This window comes from Perognathus longimembris, chromosome 7 (genome assembly GCF_023159225.1).
Source record: "Perognathus longimembris pacificus isolate PPM17 chromosome 7, ASM2315922v1, whole genome shotgun sequence".
Taxonomy (NCBI): Eukaryota; Metazoa; Chordata; class Mammalia; order Rodentia; family Heteromyidae; genus Perognathus; species Perognathus longimembris.
This window is the reverse complement of record NC_063167.1, coordinates 66,203,148-66,224,228: the sequence shown is the minus strand read 5'-3', so window position 1 is coordinate 66,224,228 and position 21,081 is coordinate 66,203,148. Positions and strand designations below refer to the sequence as shown.

Here is a 21,081-nt window from a genome sequence, read left to right as displayed (position 1 = left end):
CAATTCAACCATGGCAATAAAGTATTCATAAGGGGTTTTAGTCATTACAAGAATGAACAATTAATCAATACTGAAATTCTTGATAATAGTTTGGATAAGAAAAACATACTAGTTTTTTATGAATAGACATTTTATCTGCTAAAATTATATTTTCTAAATTTTCTAAGTAGAATCTTAAGAACTTTTTCGATTCTCATTTTCTTTTAACATCCACTCTAAAATTTTACTAAGGATTCAAAAAACGAAATGAACTCCAAGTTATGGAAACAAGTGGTTTATCATTGTTGTTATTTTCAATATACCATGTGAAATTATGCGCTTTTTCTTTCCCATGATTTTACCCCTGATGTCACTGTAACTGATTTTGGTGCCCTGGATATTTTATATACATGTATTGGAACTAGGGAAGGGAAAGGGAATATCAAAATTGAGAGACAAAGGTTAAAAAGACAAGTGAATGCAACAGCAATATTTAGAAAACTATATGCTGTAAACCAACTGTACACCTCATGAGGGGATGGAAATGGGGAAGGTGGAAGCTGGGGGGAGGTAGCAAGTTGGATAAGAAATGTACGCACTGCCTTACATATGAAATGGTAACCCCTCCGTACATCACTTTGACAATAAAGAAATTAATAAATTAAAAAAGTAAACTATCTTTGGTACTGTAATTGAAAGCTATGAGTTGTGATACTAGTCAAATAGTAATAACATATTTTCCCTATGAGTTTTTAAATCAATTACATTGATAATACTTCCACAACTTTCTAAAATGAAATATTTTCACTTACCCATCTCACTATGCACATAAAAGTTCTATTCTTGCTGGAGAATTTTCCAACTCTGCATTCTGAGACTGAAGATTTCAGTTCTTCCTCCTGTTCCTTGCAGACAAAGGACAACCCTGGACATGGCCTCTGATACCCAAATGTCACGCCCCATGTGCCTCATTGAGAACACTAAAGGACATCAGGAAGCTCTGGAAATCCCTGTCTGCCATCAGCAGCCTGTGGTGGTGGTGGCTATTGTGGGCTTCTACCACCACACAGGCAAATCCTACCTGATGAACAAGATGGCTGGGGAGCAAACAGGTGAGGCCTCCATTATGAGTCTGGGGGATATTCTAATAGGCATGAAATATTCCTTTTCTAGAAGGAAGAAGGGAGTAAATAGAACAATAATTTCCACTATGATACATTGTAAGGTTTTATTAAAGCAGTCATGTAGTACCAAGTTTCCATTGATCTCTAAGGTTAAAATGTTTGAGTGTGAATTAGATTTTATGATCAGAAATATAACATTATTTCTTGAAATGCAATTTTGTGTCATTAAGTAAATTTACATTGCCTTACAAGCATCACCTCGATTAATTTTCAATTGTTTCACTCTTTAAGCACAAACCCCACACCTATTAAATAGCATTTTTCCCTTCACTAATTCCTCATCATCATTGTATGTACTGTCTCTATGAATTTAACTACTACTGGAAAATAGAGAGAGAAGCAAGACTTATGACATGAGGCTATAGGAGCCAGCATTTTGAGAGGTTATGGTGAGAAGGTCATTTGAAATAATGCCTTATTCCATTTACTGTGTGAAGTCATGATTAACAATGTTGTTGTAGCATCTGTCAAATTCTTCATTTAGGGCTGTTTAATTGTGTGTGTGTGTGTGTGTGTGTGTGTGTGTGTGTGTGTAAATTTGTTTCCAGGCATGTGCAGAGGGTCACCTGGGTTACCTCTACATTTTACTGTTAATCGTAATGATGACATGAATAAATTGTACAGATATATTTTAGACAGTTGCTTTTACTTCTTCATGTGAACACTCAGAAGTTGAATTGCTGGCTAAAAAGGCATTCTACTTTTATAACTAAACAATTTTTTTAAGTTTTCTAAATCTAATTTTAATAAGTTTTTTCCAAGTCTTCATTTTCATTCCAAGTAATTTTTTATTTATGCTATACATTTTTCTTTGGTGACTGCACCATCTTACTTTCGCATCAATAATGTACATTTTTGAATTATCCATACCCTTCCCTACAATTTTCCTAGCATGCTCTTTGATTTGGTATAACTTTATTATGCGATGGCAGTTGCCTTAATTTTTTAAATGGAATTTTATTTATCATGAATTTGTTGATTTCTCAGGTATATATTCTCTTTTTTTGACAAAAAGCTGCATATTTTAATTGGAGAAATAAATAGAAGTTCTCAACCCAGAATAGGTGCCAGCATTTCTCTCCAATTGGCCACCCTGGCAGCAGAAGTTGAAGCTCTTCAGCATCACTTTGTCCAGTGCTTCCTGAGATGCTCTTTCAGCTGTGGAATGGAAGGCAGTAGTTGCTGACACTCATGACATCGAAGGGGCAGCTTCAAGAGCTCAGACGTCCCATCCTGGACAGTCACCTTGCCAGCCTCTTGTACCATCTTGATTATAGCTTTTGATTCTAAGAAGTATTCTGTATTGAAAGAATTCCAGTGTTTTTTGTTTTTAAGCCAAGGAGACTCAAAATCCTGGCTGACCACATGAAGGTGTACATGGCTCTTGCTGGGAATGGCATGATAGCCCAGTTGGAAACGGAGTTTGTTACATCCAGCAAAATCTGATATCACCTTTTCTCCTACAACATGCATATGTTTGAGAAGTTCAAGGTGTTCACTGGTCACAGCCTTCAAACTGGAAATAGAGGCCCATGGCAAGACCAACCAATGATACTGGGCCTTAGGGTATTTATCCTTAATCACCACCACCTGCTCATTTTTGTAAACCGCATTTTAGGGTCTTGCATAGAAATCTTTAAGCCTTGACTCCAGTGGCCCAGTGATTCCTTTTTGGCAGATGCATCTTTCCCCTTTTTTGGGGGCAGAGAATATTGGCTGGGGTTGGAAGTCCCATGTTCCTGCTCTATCATAGGCTCAGCTTCCTGGGCAACATCCCCTTCTATAGAATTGCCGTGGCCTGACCTCTTTCTCTTCCTGTGTGTTTGTAGGCCAGGGCCCTTTGCTTCTTCCTCAAACTCTACAATATATGGATAAAGTTCATTCACCATATAGAGAACCTGGCCAGGCTGCAGCTTCATCTCTTGGTCCTTCCCAATTATGACTGAGTCAATGCTGGTAGGATTGACCCCCTACTGCTTTACCCTGACATATCCCTTGTTACACTCTGCTTTCAGCTGTACTTGCTGTCGAGAACATTTTTTTTTTTTTATCAGTGATCTTGGTCTCTGGGCTGTGCCCAATCACAACTGTTTCTAAATGTGGAAATTTGATTTGCTGCTGCTGGCTGTCCTGTCTCACCAACCAGCACACCTGCATCATCACTAGCAAGTCTCTGGGAAGGAGTTGACACAAAAACATGAAGAATTAGCGGTAGTGCGGAAGCTGTAACTCAAGTGGTAGAGTGTGCACTCATCTGCACTAGGCCCTGGGTTTGCTCCTCAATACATGATATTTCAGGTGAAAGATGATGAGGCCTAAAGTAGGACAACACAGTCATCCTCCTTATCCACAGTTTCACTTTCCATGGTTTCCATTAGCCACAGTCAACGATGATCTCCTGTTGACGGAAAACAACGCGTTCATGACACTCTGTCCATCCCTCGCCCTCATGTATATATTCTAATTATTATCACATCTCTGATAGCAGTTCTAATACTGGCTACTTACTTAGTTAACTCTCTTAATGTTACTTGTGTGAAACTTTATGGCCATTGACATAATTCTCTCTACCCTTTTCAGGCATCTCTCTGGGCAATACAGTCCAGTCTCACACCAAAAGAATCTGGATGTGGTGGGTGCCTCATCCCATGAAGTCAAAACACACTCTTGTTCTGCTGGACACAGAGGGCCCAGGAGACGTTGAGAAAGTATGACAGAAGATTCAGTTTTAAATTAAGCCCTTGCCTTTATAAATATGTCCCTGTAGTGTCTGTAATTGGGTAACTTGCATTTAAAATAAGATGATTTTCATTTCTGCAAACATATTGTGAGATCAGGTCCAGCAACTACCTGTAAGGGACAGTGTTAAGACAGCAGTGTCCTGAAAGTAAAATGATTAGTACATAGTATTCTAGCTACTAAAACAGACTGTAAGGGAAGCAAGTAATGCCACATGTATAAAGGAGATGTAAATACACTCAAGATCATGGGTTAGTTAGGATTTACTTAGGATTTAGTTTTTGAAGCATCATGCCATTTGTATTTAAAATTAAACACCATTACTAACTTCATTGTCATAAGCATGTTATTTGATTTCTTTTAGTGTCATATCTATAATCTTCCAAGTAAACATAATAGTTCTATACTTGCTTCACAGTGCTGTTTCTATATAACAAGGTAAATATTCTCAGGTATATCAAATTCACTCAATATAAAAGTTACAACAGACTGGGTATATAGTTCGGTACTAGCACTCTTGAGTAGCTTGGGTGAGGCTCTGGGTTCATTCCCAACTTTACAAAATTCAAAACAACTGAAAGTACTATAAATATCATCAAGTCAACATTGCTAATATATGAGAGAAAATTTTATCTCTAACAAGTTTAACTATTTGTTGTCAAACTCTCAATATTGAGAAGAAAGGCATATGAGAATAAGTGTGAACCCAAATGATATACAAAGTCCACATTCAATCAATCACTTTGCATTAGACTGAAATTCTTTTTATAAACCATAGTGATCCTAAAACATCTCCACGTATGCTGGAAAAATACAAATTAATAAACAGTGCCAATCTGGACAGGGGAATGAGTACTAAGCCTACCACAGGTCCAAATGTGCTCTGATTTCCAGGGTGACAACCAGAATGACTGTTGGATCTTTGCCATGGCCATACTTCTGAGCAGCAGCTTCCTGTACAACAGCATGGGAGCCATCAACCAATATGCCATGGACCAGCTGCAGTATCCTTTTTGTGATCCCATTGGATGAAGTTAAAAGGGAGAACTACCTGACTAAAACAGATGCCAGAAATGGATGTTGAAGAAACAGGCCCTAGATAACAAAACAAATAGATGATGTGTAATTTTATGGGAAAGGAGAGAAGTACCTAGTAAAGAATTTACACTTCGGTTAAGCACAAAGGGAAAATGAAGATTTGGAATGCAGAGAACTAATGTGGTGTGTGTGGAAGGCCTTACTCTTGTGCTGTCATTCCTTAGCTGTTCAACTTTGTGACAGAGTTAACTCAGAGAATCAGAGAAAATTCTTCAATAGAGGAGGAGAAAGTAGAGGACTCAGCTGATTTTGTGACCTTCTTTCCAGATTTTGTGTAGACTTTGAGAGATATGACATTGAAGCTGGAAGTAGATGGACAACCCATCACAGCAGATGATTAACCTGGAGCATTCTCTTACACTAAAGCAAGGTAAAGGGATTGTGATAGGAAAACAGCGAGGGAAAGTATAGAAATTAACACTTTTCACAAGTGTTTATATTCAGCTATTTCTAAGTTCTAGGCTATTTTTAGTATATGTCTAACTACAACTGATTACATTCAGTGAAAGCTTCTTTTTCTTTTTTACCCTTGATACACTCTCCAATTGCTTTCACATCCCTACCTAGATTCATGAAGCTAAACACAATGAAAACTTTTTTTTTTTTTTTGTCATGGGTCTTGAACTCTGAGCCTGACACTCTACCTGAGCTCTTTAGCTCAAGGGTAGTACACTACTACTTTGAGCCACAGTGCCATTTCCCCTCTTCTGGTGGTTAATATGAGTCTCACAGACTTTCCTGCCTGGGCTGGCTCTGAACTGCAATTCTCAGATCTCAGCCTCCTGAGTAGCTAGGATAAAGCTGTGAGCCACCAGCACCCTACTCTATTCCTATAAACTCTTTATAGGAAGAAAGCTCAAAGAACATTTAAATGACTCAAGACTTCCAGACTCTTATTTCCCCTCCTGTTTTGTAAATTCTCTAGGTACCAGTGAGGAAATTCAAAAGTTCAACTTGCCCTCACTCTGTATTTGAAAATTCTTTCCTAAAAAGAAATGGTCTGTCTTCTGTCCTCCCACTGATTGGAAGAAGTTTGACAGGTTGGAGACCCTGCATGATAATGAGCTAGAGTCTGATTTTGTGCAACAAGTGGCAGACTTCTGTGCCTATGTCTTCAAAGATTCAAACACTAAGACTCTTCCTGGAGGCAGCCACGTCAATGGACCTTGTAAATAAGATTTTTAGTCTGTCAGAGATTTGTAAGATAAAGGGTGTACAATGCATTTATACACCTTAATTTAAAGAAAAACAGAATTTACAGCTATATTTGATAAACTCAAGCAAGTTTGAATGACAGACACTAAGATTTTATTTTGTTTTTTTCATGCATGGCTGAGATTGCTTTTAGGATATCACAATTGATAGGCAATCCCTCTATGATTTCAACCATATCTTCAATAATGATTTTGGTTAGCCACATGTTGTGATAGAAATGACCTCAAAAATCAAGTGAAATAACCTCTAGGTTGATTATTATACTAGGAAGTACAACTGTGACACTAATTCTGTAGGTAATAGGTGTATGTATAGTGATTTACATTTAAACAAAAATGGAAAAATACCATTTCATTACATAGCCTCATTTCAAAGCTAAAGATATACTTTTCATAGTTAATGTAATGAAAAGCACCCACATAGAACAATCCATTTACTTCAGAAACGTATCTTGATATCATTGAGCAAAAGTGAACCAAAGTAAGAATGTCTTTCTGCTGGAACACTATTAATTGTTTCACAACTATTGATTAATGCCAATGACATGTACATAGAACCAATGATTGAGGAAAACAAGAGAAGAACATATACTAAAGAGCTAGTGAGCCAAATAGATTCAGATTTAATAAATCCATACCTGTCTTATCTAAAGCCATGGCTTGTGTACTAGTTATCCTTTCTTGTGTATTAATATTAGCTGGGAGTCTTGTTCTCACAAAGGTTCTCTTTTTAATAGGTCTGTATTAAGACTTGACTGTCTCCATTTGTACCAGGTTTCCCAATAATGCTTATGCCATTGATGAGACTGCTTATAATTGCTCTTTATAAGTATGATTAGAAATACTCAGAATGAAGACTTTTTCTTCATTCTGTATAAATAATCTTTATTTATTGGTTTCACATTTGAAAGGATTGGGGAGTCTGGTGCTTACCTATGTTAAGGCCATCAGCAGTGGGGATCTACCCTGCATGGAGAATGCAGTCCAGGCTTTGGCCCAGACAGAGAATGCAGCTGCGGTGTGAAAGACCGTTGCCCACTATAAGCAGCAGGTTGGCCAGAGAGCAGAGCTGCCCACTGACACTCTCCAGGAGCTGCTGGACATGCATAGGACCTGTGAGCATGAGGCCATAGAAATCTTCAATAGCAACTCCTTCAAAGATGTAGGCCATGTATTCCAAAAGGAATTAATGGTAATTTTTCTCTCAAGTTTATATGTATTCTTATTATTGCAGGCAAAATGAGAGGCAACATATTAGTATGCATGTTTAGGTGGCAATTCTTCAAGAGCTGTTAACTCTGATGACAACTCTTGGCTGTCACAATTATCAAAAGATAAGATTTATAATTATGCACTCAATGATTTAAAACAATTTTAAAAGTCATATTTCAAAAATAAATGCAACAATGGAGCTTTGGAAATATAAATTACCTCTGATATCTGATTGTTTTGACACCATTTGAAACAAAAGAAATAAAACTCAGAATAACAATTTCCACCAGTAGGCTTCTGTTTTTCTGCCTTCATCAAGCCAATTTTAATGTTTAATGTAGAAGCTCATAACCTCTGCTTTGAATCTATTAAGAAGGTACTTCATAACTAAGTCCAGGAGAAGAGAATAGACATAATTCTCCTTAGTTGTCCTTCAGGTTTTGGGGGGGAAATTGAATTTTTTGAGAGGCATTTCTAGAATTTCTGAAGCTAAATGGCATCCTGAGAAGATTATACCTCTTTCTTCTCATTTTTCATTGAAGTCTCAGCTACACAAACAGTGGAATGACTTTTACAAATGCAATCTGGATGCATCATCATATTGGTGCTGGGAGTAACTTCAGGACATTTTCAGCCCTTTAGAAGAAGAACTGAAGCAGGGTATTTATTCTAACCCTGGAGGTTACCCTTTCTTTGTTCAAAAGACAGAAATATTGAAGCAAAAGTACCTTGAAGAACCAAGGAAAGAAATCCAGGTAGCCATAATACTTACCTGTGTGTTCTGGCTGACAGGCTTCCTTGAGACACCAATATGCCCCACAAGTCCTTGTGGTTGCAGAGATGTGGCTTCTCATTGATGTACAAATTCCTTGACAAAAAAGATTGGAAACCCATCATGTTGGATGTGCTACCAGTATATCCAAAAGAATATGTTTAACTAACTTTTCAATTATAACTCAACTAAAATGTGAAATATTATGTGTGTACTATTGTAAAGAGTCATTGGAAATTACAAAAGCAACTGACTGCTGCTAAGGAAAGATGTAAGCAACTGGGTGTTGTTAAGGGAAAGTGAGGTTTCAAAAGCAGTGGACGAGGATATTTACATAATATCATCTTTCTCCTTGTCAGATGCTGGCCTGTGCTTCCATACTTCCCTTTCTTCCCGTGTTTGTATTAATGATCTGAATATGAGGACTTTATTCTCCAGCATGTTAAGGCCATATAAGACCAGAAGAGGAGAGGTCGGGAGAGGGGTGGAGGAGAGGCGAAGCTAGCTGACCGGAAGAGAGGAGTGGAGAGAAAGAGAGAGAGGGAGAGAGGCCAGAGACGGGGGTTGCTGGGCTGGCTCATCGACCCTGAGGCGGCCTGGTCATGCTACCCAAAGTGGAGCCGGAAGCCCTGGCACTGGCTTGATCGCATTGGGACCAGGGACAGATGCCGGAAGCCATGCAATGCTTCCTCTCATTTTCCTTCTTGTCACTTTTAGAGGACGTCTCCTGCGGGAGGAGATGAAATGTCACAATTTAAAATGGTGAATTATTCCTATGATGAAGATCTTGAGGGGTTGTGTCCTGTGTGTGGAGATAAAGTGTCTGGATACCATTATGGGCTCCTCACCTGTGAAAGTTGCAAGGGATTTTTTAAGAGAATGGTCCAAAATAATAAAAGGTACACATGTATAGAAAATCAGAACTGCCAAATTGACAAAACACAGAGAAAACGGTGTCCTTACTGTCGATTTCAAAAATGTCTGAGTGTTGGAATGAAGCTAGAAGCTGTAAGGAATGACTGGATGCACAGAGGAAGGAACAAATTTGGGCCAATGTACAAGAGGGACAGGGCCTTGAAGCAACAGAAGAAAGCCCTCATCAGAGCCAACAGACTTAAGCTACCCCCATTCAGAATATCCATTCTGCTTCCAAGGGCCTACCTCTGAACCACACTACCTTGCCTCCCACAGACTATGATAGAAGCCCCTTTGTCACGTCCCCCATTAGAATGACAATGCCACCTCCCAACAGCCTGCCAGCCTACCAGACCCATATGACCATCAAGTCTGAGTACCCAGACCCCTACACCAGCTCATCCGAGTCCATCATGGGTTATTCCTACATGGATAGTTACCAGACCAGCTCCCCAGCAAGCATCCCACAGCTGATACTGGAACTCATGAAATGTGAGCCCCACGAACCTCAAGTTCAAGGCTCACCTACAGCAAGAGCAGGCAAACCAAGGCAAGCACGAGAAGCTGAGCACATTTGGGTTAATGTGCAAAATGGTGGATCAAACCCTCTTCTCCATTGTTGAGTGGGCCAGGAGTAGCATCTTCTTCAAAGAACTTAAGGTTGATGACCAAATGAAGCTGCTTCAGAATTGCTGGAGTAAGCTCTTAATCCTGGACCACATAAACCGGCAAGTGGTCCATGGGAAGGAAGGGTCCACCTTCTTGGTTACTGGGCAACAAGTGGATTACTCTTTGGTGGCCTAGCAAGCTGGCGCCACACTCCACAACCTCCTGAGCCATGCCCAGGAGCTGGTGGCCAAGCTTCGCTCCCTGCAGTTCGATCAGAGAGACTTCGTGTGTCTGAAATTCCTGGTGCTCTTTAGTTCAGATGTGAAGAGCCTGGAGAACTTACAGCTGGTGAAAGGAGTCCATGAGCAGGTCAACAACGCCCTCCTGGAGTACACCACGTGCAACTACCCCCAGCACACCCAGAAGTTCCCGCAGCTCGTCCTCCTCCTCCCCGAAATCCGGCAGATCAGCATCCAGGCCGAGGATTACCTGTACTTCAACCACCTGAACGGTGACGTACCCTACAACAACCTTCTCATCGAGATGCTGCATGCCAAGAGAGCCTGAACGCCCCCAGGCTCAGCTTCCAGCACAAGACAAGAGAGAGACAGAGGCAGAGATGGGGGAGGGAGAGAAGAACCGGAAGTGGGGTAGGGACAATAAATAAATACTCTGAGCTGCTCCAAGCAACACTAATTTAAAAACAAACTTGGTTTAAAGATATTGAATTTAAAAAGGCATTATAATCAAAATACTTAATAAATAGCAGACAAATGATGTATCAGGGTATTCGTATTGCAAACTGTGAATGAGAAGCTACCCGTCCCCACAGGAGTCAAATGAGACAGCGTCGTGGAGCAGACTCCAACTCACAGATGGATTCCACACTGTCAGAATAACAAACAAAAACTCAGACAGAACAGATTCCCCATAATTACACCGATCGCCGCTGCTATGAAGAAATTGAAGAATGAGTCCACATCATTCATTTGGCTTAGACAGTGAGGAATTAGCATCCAGAATTCCTCCGTGGTGACACTGGAAGAATTCTCAGCAGTGCACCATTGGCATCTGTCCAGCCAGTCCCTCTTCCTGGAAGTCCCCGCCCCTTCCGCCCTGAGGTCACCGAACCTGTGCCCAGGACCTGTGTCCAGCCACCCAGCAGTAGCTCCGCGGAATCCTTAAGTCTCAATGTCCGTATCTTGGATTTGCAAACAGCTCATAAGAACGGTCTAGAAACAATATGTCCCTTGCCATTAAATGCATTCTGAAGTTTGTTTTGTTGTGTGTTCCTATTTTTTTTCAAGCAGGCAGTATCCCTCTTCTGTCTTATTCGCATTAATTAAAATGAAGGGAAATGATTACAAAAATTTAAAGCAAATGCTCCCTAGCTAAAGCAGTGAGACCTTATTTCTGCTAATGTTGTTGAATTGTGGCTTTGGTATTACTGGATTTCATGAGAATTCCTGGCCGCCAAGGCTTGCCTATTAGACACATCTGTCTTTTTTAATCATCAAGGTTGGTAACTTCATTTAAAAAAGAAAATATTAAGCATCTTTTTGTTGGGCTGTCAAATAGTCAAGTTCTAAGTCGTTGAGAAACAAAACATTGAAGAAGCATGCTTAGCAATGTGAAATAAACAGAATTGATGAGCTTTATCAATTATTGGGCCTGGAAGTTCATTCTAGTTGTATCAAGCATCTCTTAACATAATTGTTTTTCTTTTTTTTTACATACAACCTGGAATGTTGAAAGTAATTGACATCTTTGCTAAAGGGGCAAGGAAGAGAATGGTACTGACTTTTCTAAGTCATTGACCAAAGTCTACTGTAGAACAAATATTGAAAGCAAATAATCACAGAGTTTGTAAACACCACAGTCAGTATTATACACAGGTCTGGGAAGCTTGCCTTATTTCATCATTCTCAAAGGGAGCTGTGCACATGTGAATCTGCATTTATTTAAAATGAAGTATTAATACTTTAAAGTCAAATAAAATATAGTGTGTATATTCTTTAGGTCCTGAGAGTGAGGGGGTGGGGCGGGGAGAACTACAATCTTCCAAATTAGCAAAAAAAAAAAAAAAAAAAGCAGTAATTTCTTTTTTTTTAAATTATCAAACTGAATTACATGGAGGTTACAGTTTCATACCTTAGGCATTGGATACATTTCTTGTACTGTTTATTACCTTGTCCCTAGTTCCCCCTCCCCCTCCCCCTTTCCCTCCCCCCCCCCATGAGTTGTTCAGTTCATTTACACCAAACAGTTTCGCAAGTATTGCTTTTGTAGTTGTTTGCCTTTTTTTACCCTGTGTCTTCCGAATTTGGTATTCCCTTTCAATTTCCTAGTTCTAATGCCAGTATACACAGTTTCCAATATACTCAGATAAGATACAGAGATACTCCCTTATTGGGAATAATTAGTACAGGTTTAGGCAAGTCATAGCAGAGCATCACAAGGCCCAATAGCTATACCCTTATGAACACATAAGATGATGCTAAGTGAAATGAACTCCATGTTATGGAAACAATTGTTATATCACAGTTGTAACTACTTAAAAAAAAGATACAGAGATAGTTTAGGTACAACCACAGGAGGGTGATACAAGAAGATCATCAATAATTGAAGCTACAGTTACACATGGCAAGTTGAAAGTAGTTACAACTGTGATATAACAATCATTTCCATAACATGGAGTTCATTTCACTTAGCATCATCTTATGTGTTCATAAGGGTATAGCTATTGGGCTCTTGTGATCCTCTGCTGTGACTTGCCTAAACCTGTGCTAATTATTCCCTATAAGGGAGACCATAGAGTCCATGTTTCTTTGGGTCTGGCTCACTTCACTTAGTATAAGTTTTTCCAAGTCCTTCCATTTCCTTATGAATGGGGCAATGTCATTCTTTCTGATAGAGGCATAAAATTCTATTGTGTATATGTACCATATTTTCCTGATCCATTCGTCGACTGAGGGGCATCTGGGTTGGTTCCAGATTCTAGCTATTACAAATTGTGCTGTGATGAACATTGTTGTGCTGGTGGTTTTAGTATGATTTTGTTTGTGGTCTTTTGGATAGATACCCAAAAGTGGGGCTGCTGGGTCATAGGGGAGCTCTATGATTAGCCTTCTGAGGAATCTCCATACTGCTTGCCAGAGTGGCTGAACCAGTTTACATTCCCACCAGCAATGAAGTAGGGTTCCCTTTTGGCCACATCCCCTCCCAACAATTGTTGTTGTTAGTTTTCTTGATATAGGACATTCTTACTGGGGTGAGATGGAATCTCAATGTTGTTTTGATTTGCACTTCTTTTATGGCCAGTGATGTAGAGCACTTTTTCATATGTCTCTTGGCCATTCTCATTTCCTCATCAGAGAAGTCTCTTTTTAAGTCTTTAGCCCACTTGATGAGGGGACTATTGGTTTTTTAAAAGCAGTAATTTCTTTAATGTTATTTTTCTTGATCAGTAATTATTGTATGTTGTGAGACACTAAAATCAAGACCAAGAATCTCATGCATCCTTTGAGATGATCTGCAGAACAATCACTTGTAGAAACTGTTTAAAAAAAAGTGAAAGGATCTCCTAGTCTCTGAATTTTTTTCCATAAATATTTCCGGCTTTTGAATAGTTTATTTATATTGTATATCATAGTTTTAACTGTAGACAATTATGGTACTAATTTATTGTTCCTCATTTTTTTGCCTTTGTATAACATATAACCAAGACAGGAGAAACCAAATGTATGTGTTTACTCTAGCATGTCTTCGAGTTAGTGGAACTCTGCTCCAGGACATAGAAGGGTCTTAATGAATGAAAATCATCCACTTGATTAAACATCTGTAAATTTTCATCATTTTTACTGTATTTTATTTAATATCTATTGTAAATGATGTGACTTGTAGCTTTCTCTGTTTGTGATTACATTTAACCAGGTGGAGTCTTAACCTGGTTTCCCATTAAGGCATTGTACGTTGTATACCAAAGATATTAGTTACTATTCAGTAGGTACGAAGAGCATTATTTTGAATTATTTTTTATGACTCACCTTTTACATTTGTCCACATGAAGGGTTACACCCTGGTAAACTGGGCACTGGTGGGCTGGGGATATGGCCTAGTGGCAAGAGTGCCTGCCTCATATACATGAGGCCCTGGGTTCGATTCCCCAGCACCACATATACAGAAAATGGCCAGAAGTGGCACTGTGGCTCAAGTGGCAGAGTGCTAGCCTTGTGCAAAAAGAAGCCAGGGACAGTGCTCAGGCCCTGAGTCCAAGCCTCAGGACTGGCCAAAAAAACAAAAACACAACAACAACAACAACAACAACAACAAAATCTGGGCACTGGTGGCTGCCAAGCTTCAGTCAAAAACCACTGAGCAGATCTCAGATCCAAAGCCTTCAGAGAATGGCAGAGCCTGTTACCCCCCCCCCCCCCCCCCGCACCAGAGCACATTGGTTAGTGGGAGAGCTGTCAATGGTTAATAAAAGGATTCCATCTTGCCCATGGACCATGGGTGGGGATAATTATGACACGAGAAAGATGCTTATTTGGAAGGTCTTTTACATTGTCAAAAAAAAAAAAAAAGAATACACTGATTTCCTAAAATTTATGTTTTCTCATTTTTAATATACCGGACATCCTACTGAGTATTAAAATCTAAAACAAACATGTCATTTATCAGTCTGTCTCCCCAGTGAGCGGGGCCCTGAGAACAGTGAGAAAGAAGAACCGAGTCACCAGGGATGGAGGTGGTACCGGAGGCCGGTCAGGACTATGACCAGGCCCTGTCCAGCTTCCTAGCCTAGGCAGGCAGGCCCTTTCTAAGTTCATGACCCATTATGCAGCCACCGGCCTTCTCAGTCACAGGGAAAAGCAGACTGGTAGAAAGGATTTTTGTTTTTGCTTTGCTTGGTTTATTATAGATGATCTACATTTGTGAACAGATGAGCCTGTGATATCTGAACATTTGTGCCACAGATTATTGTAACTGCCTTGGACTTGAACCTACGCCATGCTCATGGTGTGAAATCGGTTACTTGTTGACGTTTTCCTACTGTGTCAGTGAAATAGCATAGTGTAATGTCAGTTCTTGCCAGGAATTTCTCAACAACATGGATTTTTTTTTCTTCAGTATTTCAGTAGACATTGATATGCCCACCCCCCCAAAAAAATAAGATCATAACAAAACAACTACAACCATACAGTCTCAGATGGAAAGAAATATAGTCTCTGTGTCCAATTCCCAGTGCCAACCTCCTGTAATGGTCCTGCTCAGCAGTGTTCTCATTGCCCATCTTGGAGCATTCTTCCTGCCCTCCAGCAGGGAAAGTTGCTAGACCAGGCTAAGGAAGCATTTTCTAGAGGATGTTGGGAAACAGAAAACAAATGTTTGCAGGTCTTCTTTCTGCTAATTCCATGCTTTTGGATTCTAAGGCTGAAGAGATTCTGCAGAAGTATTTGAAGTCCAAGGAAAGCATAGGCAACACGATTCTCCAGACAGACCAGACCCTCACAGCCAAGGAAAAGGAGATTGAAGGTGAGAAGTGATCTATGACTCGAGATGCTTATCAAATCTCTTCAACGTTGAAATGTTTGCTCATGAATTATCTTCAAAGTGCAAATGTTTTCTTTATAACTGAATACTAAGAAGAATAAAAATCATCAGAGATCCTGAAATCACTTCTTAGTGTGTCACATGAAGTTACTAAAATTATATTTGCTCCTAGAGGAAAATGGTGGCAGGAAATTCTTCATATTGAGTGGTAACAATAAAAAGGGTGTGTGGAAGGAAATAGAACACCACTGTATTATTGTTTGTGATTTCTGTAGTAAAAGCCAGATATTTGAGTCTCCATAGACAAGAAAAGTGTATTTGTCAAAGGTCTGGAGAATAAGAATCATAGGACTCGATGCCACTGACATTCAAATTCATTAAGGGGGCCCTTTCTTCTTCTCCAGCTGGAAGTATTCTCATTAATTGCTCATATGGTGGAAAGAGAGGCAGCTTTAAACTCTTCATCTACTTATCAAAGAAATAATCCAATTATGAATTCCACTCTCATGCTCTTTTAAAATATGTGTGTGTGTGTGTGTGTGTGTGTGTTACAAAAGGGTAGCTTCTAAAAAACCAGTTTGATAGTACAATGCATCTTAGTTGACATCATTTCTCTCCCATCCGTCCAAACCCAAACAGTACCCTATGTTTTCCTAGTGGCCTTACATGAATTCTTTCATTTTATCAGGGTCCATGTCCTTTTTCCACTACATTTGGAATTAGGTTTAAAAATACTAATTGGAGGGGATACTAGTATTCCCCCTACAACACACTGGGAGCTTACATAACTTCTCTTTCCTATCTTCCTCAGTGGAACGTGTAAACGGTGAATTTGCACAGACTAGTGCAAAACTGCTGGAAGAAACACAAAAGAAGAATAAGCAGTTGATGGAACACAGAGAAAAGAGTTATCAGGAACATTTCAAACAGCTGACTGAGAAGATGGAGAGAGAACAGAAACAGTTAATGGATGAGCAAAAGAGGAACATTGCTCTTAAACTTCAAGTATTCCATTGTGTCTTTTATCTCTCACAATTCTATATTAATACTGCAATATTGGGCAAAAGTATCACATAGGATAAGAATTTTCAGGGACATAAAATCCACCACAGTATTCATTGCCTGTTTATGTCAAACATCTGCTCATCTGTGAATATTAAAAGGTATTTGTTTATAGAGTATATACAATTAAGTGTAAGCACAATCTATTCACTTGTAGCCTTTGCATGTGAAGTTTGAAGGTGTTCTATGCTTGAATTATCCTCTTATGAATAGGAATTTTTGAGTTGTCATGTTTTATATGAATATTTTGTAACATAGCATCTTCTAATTAAATTTTCTAGGTAACATCTCTTGGTCTGGCCTGACCAAGTAGTAATACTTTTCTTATTTTTCTATATGATTTTTATCTCTAAAAGCAGATTCATGAAAAATAGTGCACATTACCAATAAGCACATAGGTTCATGTTCTCCTGGCTTGATTACTAGTATATGTGAAGTCATGATGTCAGCTATAAAACATCCTACGGACCACAGTAATTTTTGATTTCATTTTTGCTTCCTTTAAAATTTTTGGAAGTTTTAATAGATTTTTCTAATGGACTATCTTCTCTTATTCTAAGATTCTGATAGTCAATGACCTTTTTATTTGAATCCTTTTTCTTTTATATAAACAATTATCTGTGCAGACAGATTGGTTTTTCAAGTTCTCCACAGACAGCAGGACCTATGATGCTTGAATCTATTTTTTTAGGAAATCATGGCAAAAGAAATGTTTGTATATGTTCAGATGCAACTTTTTGTAAAGCATACCTAAGTGACAATTTGTTGAGGGCATATATTTGTAATGTGTGAATACAGAGGGACAACTTTGTGTAAAAAATATACACTAAAACATGACAGACTAAAGACTAAAACAAGAAAATACTATAATTTTGATATGAGGAGTACTTCTGATTTGGAGTCACAAATCTCAGGATAGAATTTTGGAAGGAAATGATTTTAGAGATTATAACAGAATGTTATTCTTAACTTATAGAGTATGACCTACAAAATATATAAAAATGATATAATATGATAGAGAGAAAAAAGCAATGGAACTGATGAAGTACAGAATTTTAAATATCAGACCTTTTCAGATTTGTTGGCAGTAAAAATAGGAATGAATGTGGAAATTATTTAAGAACTTCATAATATTATTCATTCTATACCAGCCTCAACATCCTTTTATCCTCTAGGAACAGAAACAACTACTCAACGAGGGATTTAGAGAGCCGAAGACTTGAGCAGGAGATGCAGAATGTAGACAAGAGACAAAGAGAAAAAAAGTATTCCTATAAATAATCACTATCACAAAAAAAACTCATAGGACACAGGTTTGCTATGTCACACAACCACACCAGGGTTTAAGTTTTCTAATGGCATTGAGACCCTAGTCAATGGGTACTACATTACACTTGAAATAACATTACCTGGAATTCTGTAGAGGTATGACATTTGTAAAAATGAATGCTACAGTCTGTTCCTATCCATAGATATTTAATGGTTATCTGCAATACAGATTGAATTCTATTTTCACATTTTCATTATACTACTATTAAATAATCATTTCCTTCTTTAGATATTGCTCAATGAGTGAGATGTGAGAGATATCAGGCAGCTGCTGGAATTTGACTGTTGTTAGTCTTCATCTACATCATAATACATCCTCGAATTACACTTGTTCTGGGAACCTAACACATTTTCTTGTGATATTTCACATTCCAATCCTGCCATTGATCAAATGATACAGGTTTCAATTAAAGTAGTTATTAGCCAATAATGTCAGCACACACTAAGATCACTGTCCAGATGCTGTACAGTTAACAACCAAGTGGAAGTTTCATGGTCAATGGGAGGTGTGATACTGGACATTATATGCAGGAAGAGCTGGATTCTTTAGAGGCATACTTAGAGGAAGTTAAAAGACTCCTTTATATACTAGTTTCTGGTACTTAGTGCTTATTATCAGATATATCAGTTTGGATTTTAAATAATGTCAATAGAAACAAAAATGTATCTTTACTATGGACACCATAGCTGAGTGCAAATAATATGTCAGAAGGAATATGCTCACAAAAAAGAAAACATTTCTCCCACGGAATTTCTTCTATCTAATAGCACAATAAATAACAAGTGTTGGTGGAAGAAGACAACATTTGAAGGATATTTGTACACAATTTTCCTTTTCTTCTTCAGTGGAGCAGATGCAATACTAATCTTCAAAGGCTATAGCAAAAATGTTGGTGGAAATGCAAAAGAACCTTGAGGAAATGATGGCACAGAAAGAAAAGAATCACAAGGATGAACTCAAAGAGTTGGTACAGAGAATACAGCGAGTTGGAAATCAGTTCAGGGCAGAACTTGAAAGAACTACGGATTTTAAACTTAAGGTATTTCATTGTGTCATCGCACGTTTCTCATTAATGACTAGTAATGCAAGACAGTGATTAGAGAGGTTGGTGTGATGAATCTTGGTGAAGGATTTTTGTAGGTAGAATCTATTCAATAGTTTTCATTCCTTGTACGAATCTTTCACTCCTAATCTGCAATTGCTAAAGGCATTCTACACTCAGACTATTCTCCATGAACCTGCATTATTATATCAGTCAGTAACTATATGAACTGCCTTGCCTTTATTACATTTTGCATCCTAACATAATGGCATAGAAATAATACCATTGTTCTTTTTCAAATAAGAACATTATAGCTTCAGGAGAAACAAGGAGCTACCTTCTAATATTTCCTGAAAACTTATCTAACATATTTTTTCCTAGGAAAATCCACATTTCTACCATCACTGATATGATATCTGCTCTCTGTATACCCTAATGAATATGAAGACTCTCTAAACACATCTTCTCTTACACACACTGGTTATATGCCAAGGCTATTATTGGTTCCCAGTTCTCTGGGTCCAACTCCAAAGATTCTGATGTCCACCCAGAAGTACCCCCTGGACATGTTTAGTCCTAATCTTCTCATGTTCTTCCTCTTCCTGTCCCTCCAGAAAATTGTCAGGTTTGCATTGAATCTCATGATCACACAATACCCCTGCTTCTCAGTGTGATGTAGCAATCTTCCCAAAGGCCATGATTCTGAAATGAAAACCCACATTATCTAAGGTTAGAATTCTGAGATGAAAACCCACCATATAGAAGGTTAGAACTGTATCAGGACATGTGAAAATTACAGAAAAAAAACTCATTAGATGTGCATTCAAGGATCCAAAGACAAATTCTAGATCATAAATATTTCAAGGATTCTGTAAATATACATCTTCTGAGATAGAGAAAACTTAGAGGTAACAGAAAACATAAAATCCCAATGAGAAACTGAAATAATAGAAGTTAAGAGATCAAAATTTTCCATAAAGTGTTTAAAAATCTAGAAGTGTAATTTAAGGAAGGAAAATAAAAACTCTTGGATAATTTTGATATTATCTTATAATTTGCCACTTTAATTACCCTCTTTGCCTATTTAGGAACAAGAACTACATTTCAAGGAGGAAATAAATGAAATGACAAGAAAGCATCAGGAAGAGATTCAGGAGCTAGAGAGGAAGAACACATTAATTATTTTACATGCTCTTTCTCTTTTATTATTGTCATCATATATAAATTGTTGATATGTGTTTCACTGCTATATTCCCACACTGTATATAACGTCCATTTGTGAAAATAATTCCTCTATTAGTCTTTCCTATCTGCCCTCATGCCTTAATGATAATACCATATACATATGTGTCATTTTCTTCTTTAATTGTAGATTCCACATATGGGAGAAAATGTGCTATTACTCTTAGTGTGACTGAGTTTACATCACTTGATGATTTCTAGCCTCAGACATTTTCCTGCAAAGTCATAACTTTATTCTTCTTTTGGGCTGAATACTAATTCAGTGTGTGTGTGTGTGTGTGTGTGTGTGTGTGTGTGTGTGTGTGTCCACACATTCACATGCAATGTTCTTGTTCAAGTAAGAAAAGTATAGGAAAACTAAGGTAGTGTCTGTGCAATGTGTCCTGGGAAAATATCCAGCATTTTTTCCTATCTAGCAGAGTTCAAAGTAATTTTGTTTTATTACATTGACAGAAGCAAGAAACAAATTACCCACTGTATATATGTCATATACATTTACACCAGAGGATTATAAATTGTGTGATTAATAGGCATTTTACAACAGATACCTACTTAGTGTGTTTAGGGCAGACTTTTGCTTCCAGCATATGAAATACTTATAGTCATCTTCAGCCAAATGATGTTAACTTAAATGTTCATTTGTGGTCAAGGATGGAGTATGAACCAGACAAAAATACATAGAAAATGAGCAATCTTTAAGTAAATATGAACATCACGGTTAACTGGTTAATGAGATGCATTTTTCTGAAGTTAAAAGAGAAATGGCTGTGCAAGTAAACGTTATTAGCATGTGTAAATTGTTCAAGCTAATGTATTAGATGGTCATTTGTGGGAGGTAAGCCTGGCCTTGGAGTGTATGCTGCTGCCCTAAGGGACATGGTGTGACAGCACAATGTGGGGCGCTTAAACCACGCAGAACACTGTGAGTTGTTTGCTCTGGGTCATGAGCTCCTCCATGTCAGGTACCACCACACCTTAAAGAACCTGGTAAACAACATTACCTTTAAGGTAATAAGTTACATTGGGTTGCTAGGGTGAGTAGGGCATTATTATTAGTTAAAAATGTATATAGGCTACTGTGCTTCTGCAATAAAGTAGACTTGTCCCTTGAGACTTGTCTTCAGTGT

General features: G+C 38.3%; 1 protein-coding gene and 2 pseudogenes across 1 annotated transcript; 2 read left to right on the top strand and 1 right to left on the bottom strand.

The window, feature by feature from the left end:
- The first annotated feature begins 910 nt into the window (after nt 1-910).
- On the top strand, nt 911-17,621 carry LOC125355724 (annotated as a pseudogene).
- On the bottom strand, nt 2,179-3,184 carry LOC125355383 (aprataxin-like). The gene is given in 2 exon segments (XM_048351725.1): nt 2,179-2,773; nt 2,776-3,184. Coding segments are annotated over 2 exon segments (795 nt in total). The 5' UTR covers nt 3,083-3,184; the 3' UTR covers nt 2,179-2,285.
- Nucleotides 8,801-10,289, top strand: LOC125355382 (annotated as a pseudogene).
- Nucleotides 17,622-21,081: the final 3,460 nt, after the last annotated feature.